At 55.5% G+C, this 3,910-nt stretch overlaps 1 protein-coding gene across 1 annotated transcript in view; it reads right to left on the bottom strand.

Moving 5' to 3' along the window:
• LOC103914143 (opioid-binding protein/cell adhesion molecule homolog) overlaps positions 1–3,910 on the bottom strand; it is a 43,166-nt gene that overhangs the window by 21,788 nt on the left and 17,468 nt on the right. Inside the window, exon 7 of the mRNA XM_009320748.1 lies at positions 248–288. Coding sequence (XP_009319023.1) covers positions 248–288 — 41 coding nt within the window. The remainder of the gene's footprint in view (positions 1–247; positions 289–3,910) is intronic.

Genomic DNA, 3,910 nt, shown 5'->3' with positions numbered 1-3,910 from the left:
GGGTGGTGCCGTGTCTCTCTCCTACGTCCATTCCGGCAGCTGGCCAGATCAGATCACCTCATGTCCCAGCATGTCTTGTTGCATCTCAGGTTGTTGCCACGTCTAGGTGTGCCTCCCCACTTGTTTGCCTGTCTCTTGAAGCGTGTGGCTCTCGGGCCATGGCCCAGGGTTGTTGGTCCCCTGGAGCTCACTCTTACCTTGGGAGGGCTGCCCATGCTGGGGCAGAGTGAGGGGCCCTGCTCCTTGCCCTGCAAAGTGCCATCACTGAGAGGGCTGTCCCTGTTTGCTCTGCCCCCATTCGCATCACGGGAGAGAGGGGGGTTCAGGCCCCCTCGGGGCAAAAGAGCACCTCCTACCCATCGCCTGACAGATACAATGCGAGCCAGACTGTGCCCCGACACCCTCCCAGCAGCCGCTGCCGCAGAGTCCTGCCGCACTCGACAACTGCAAGACAGAGTGAGCACCGTGAGGAGACGCCAAGAAACGGGCCCAGGGGAACGGACGCCTAGAGGCTGACGCGGACTAAGGGACCACAACCACAAGATTAGAAGAGAGACCGGAGCACTGACACAAGGCCACAGACAACCAGACCAAGAATGACGAGCAGGGCACACACAACAGCAGAGGAACAGAGGAGACATAGATGAGCAGGGCGGACGAGAGTGAGAGAAGACACAACAGAAGGACCAAGAGCCTCATCACCATGAAGAAGACATGCACAGACACACTGCTAGAAAGAGGTGGCACCCGATGTGCACAAAGCGAGAGGTGCCGAGATCCATGGCAATATATTGACAGACAAACAGAAACAGGGACAACTGGACACACTGTGATGAGGGGCAGCATGGCTGAAGACGTGGAGCCCTACACGGACTCCATCCCAAGACACCATCTGCAACTGGGACAAGGACCCAGAGGGACAGAGGAAAGACACAACTACTGCAGGAGACACAGAAGGTGCAAGGAGGCACCCAGAGACACGGGCAACAACAGTGTGAGCCACAGAAGCCAACAGGGAGACGCCCCGAGACTCCACGCTATAGTTGCGCTCGCCCACTGGTCTGGCCAACAGCACTGGGCGCAGACACACGCAGATCGTGGCCACGCACCAAGCCACAATCCAATGCTCTGACGCAAGCAGTCCAAAGAACCCATGCTGACCCCAAGATGGCCACATCAACACACCCAAAGCCACACACACAGCCAGCCACTTGACACCTGAGGCCACCATGCCCAGACACGCTGACAGGAACCTATGCCAGTACACCCTCCCCCAACACGCTGATGCCACGGCACAGGCGCTCTCGCATCTACACGGGAGACAGGGGTGCTCGCACAGAGAGCAACATGTGCATGCCAAAACCAGAGAGAGAGCAAGCACACGAGAGCGCCAGCGGGACAGGGAAACAGAAAAGGAGAAGCTGGCAGTCACAGGGAAGTGGACAGGCACCGCAACAAAACAGCAGCGGGACCTCTCTCCCCATGGGCCGCACAGGAACCTGCCCTTCCCTGCACCAAAGACGAAGACGGGCTCCCGCATGCGCACTGAGGGCCCCCCTGGCGACAGCCCACAGCCCCCCCCCCCCTCCCCCCAGTGTAAGTCAACCCCTGTGTGCTGACACACTACTGTTTGTTTACTGAAATAAAGTAAGTTGTTTTCCTGACATAAGTTATCTTCCTGCAGCACAGCTCCTGCAACAATACCCTTCCAGTTAGCGACATACACACACCCCCCCCGTTGACAACACAGGGCGACAGGAGCGGCAAGGGAGAGACAGGAAAGGAGGATGATTGGGCTTTGGATTCGACCCCCCCAGCTACAAGGCCGTAGCACACACCAGACCAGGACAAAAGAAAACCCACGCCAGACCACAATAGATTACACCAGACCAAACCACAATGGAACCCAATAGACCTGACTAGGATGGACTAACCCAGCGCCGACAACCATACAACAGGTTAAAACACAATCGACGGGGATACAATAGACCAGCCATTATCAGATTTCACCTGATTTATTAGAACACAAGACAACAGACCAGAACAGAGGAGAGAGGGAAACAGAACCCAACAGCCTAGACCCAAAAAGAAGAGACCGAGCCAGGGGAGAGGAGAACTGATTAGAATAGAATAGACCTGACCGGACCGGCCCCTAACAAAACAGCAGAGACTACAACAGACCAGACCCAAACACAACTGTACAGAATAGACCAGAGCAGAAAAACATATATAGACCCAAGCGGGACGGACTTGACCAGAGCAGGGCGGGCTGGTACAGAATAGAATACACCAGGACACAACAAATTAGAGTACACCAGAATAGACCTGCACCTAACAGGATAGAACACAACAAAATAGACCATGACAGCCCAGAATAGCGGTGAGTAGAATGTGCTAGAACACACCACGATGCAACACAACAGACCACAGGAGAATAGAATGCAGTAGACCAGACTAGACTGGAGCGGACTGGGCCGAGACGGAACAGAATAGAGTGGCATGATAGAATGCAACAGATTAGCCACAGGGAGAGCAGCATAGAGCAGACCAGACCCAAACACAAGAAAGCACAACAGTACACATGAGACTGGCACAGAACAGAGCAGAACTGCCCAGAACAAAACACAGGATTGTTGTTACAACACAGAACAGACCTAAGCCCATTAGACCCACGCGGAGCAGGACAGACCAACCATCTGATTGGCACAAACTAGAGCAAACCCCAGCTGAGCAGCCCAGAGGAGAACAGAGCGGAGCCGAACAGAACACTTGCTTCAGAACAAAATAGAACAGACCTGAGCAGACCAAAACGCACTGGAATGCATTCAACCCCAACAGAACAGGACTGACCAGAACAGACCCCACCAGAGCAGAACAGACCAGACAGCTACAAACTACACATGAAGAGAGCAGAACCAAACACATGAGAACACAACAGAACACATAATAACCTAGATCAGGAAAGAACAAACCGGGGGGGGAAACACCAGGACCAGGGCACACCAGAATACATTAGTTCCTGTGGAAGGGACCTACACCAATCATCACTTGTGGCTGACTGAGCCCTTCAGGCCTGACCTAACCATCAAAGCATGTCACTAAGGGCGATGCCCCCTCGATGCCGACAGGCACGGGACATCAGCCACCCCTCCGGGAAGCCCGCTCTGCTGTAAGAATGCCCTCTCGGGAAAGGCACGTTTCCTACTATCTCATCGGAACCTCCCCCGACATGGCACGGCTCCGCTCTTGCGCTTTCTGACGCCGTGCACCAGCGAGGCCTGATTGTCGCCTCCCTCTCCGCTTCCCTGCCTTGGTAAGCTCCTCCATCCCTCCACCTCCCCTTTTTCCACGCTAGGCAAACCTGGTGCCCTCCGCCCCTCCTCGCAGCGCCTGCCCTCTCGCCAGCTTCGGTGCCCTCCTTGGGACACCTTCCTACACCTTAACATCCTTCTGAGAAGGCGAGGCCCAGAACACAATACATGAAGCAAGGCCGTGCCAACACTACCCATGCGGGTGACCGGCACCCTTTCCTTGGGGCCGCTCTCCTCTCCCAGTCTACACTCACCTCTGGTGCTACTCCATCCCGGGTGCAGACCCCTGCAATGGCTCCTGTTCAATTTCACACCTCTCGTGACTGCCCATGTCTCCCATCTCTCTAGATTCCTCTCTCAGGCCTCCCGTCCCTCAAGATGGGCAACAGCACCATCCAGTTTAGTATCATCATCATCATCATCATCATCACCACCACCACACTTGGCAAGGGTGCATTCCCCTCCTGCATCCAGATCATTGATAAACACTTTGAACAGACCTAGCCCGAGAAGGGGAGCCCTGAGCAACGATGCCAGCGGCCCCACCATTCAGCCGGCCCTTCGCCTGGCACACACCTGCCCCCCTCGCCGTCTCCCCA

The sequence above is a fragment of the Pygoscelis adeliae genome, unplaced genomic scaffold, assembly GCF_000699105.1.
Source record: "Pygoscelis adeliae isolate BGI_AS28 unplaced genomic scaffold, ASM69910v1 Scaffold253, whole genome shotgun sequence".
Classification (NCBI taxonomy): Eukaryota; Metazoa; Chordata; class Aves; order Sphenisciformes; family Spheniscidae; genus Pygoscelis; species Pygoscelis adeliae.
The sequence above is the reverse complement of the archived record's forward strand: the minus strand, read 5'-3'. Positions and strand labels throughout refer to the sequence as shown.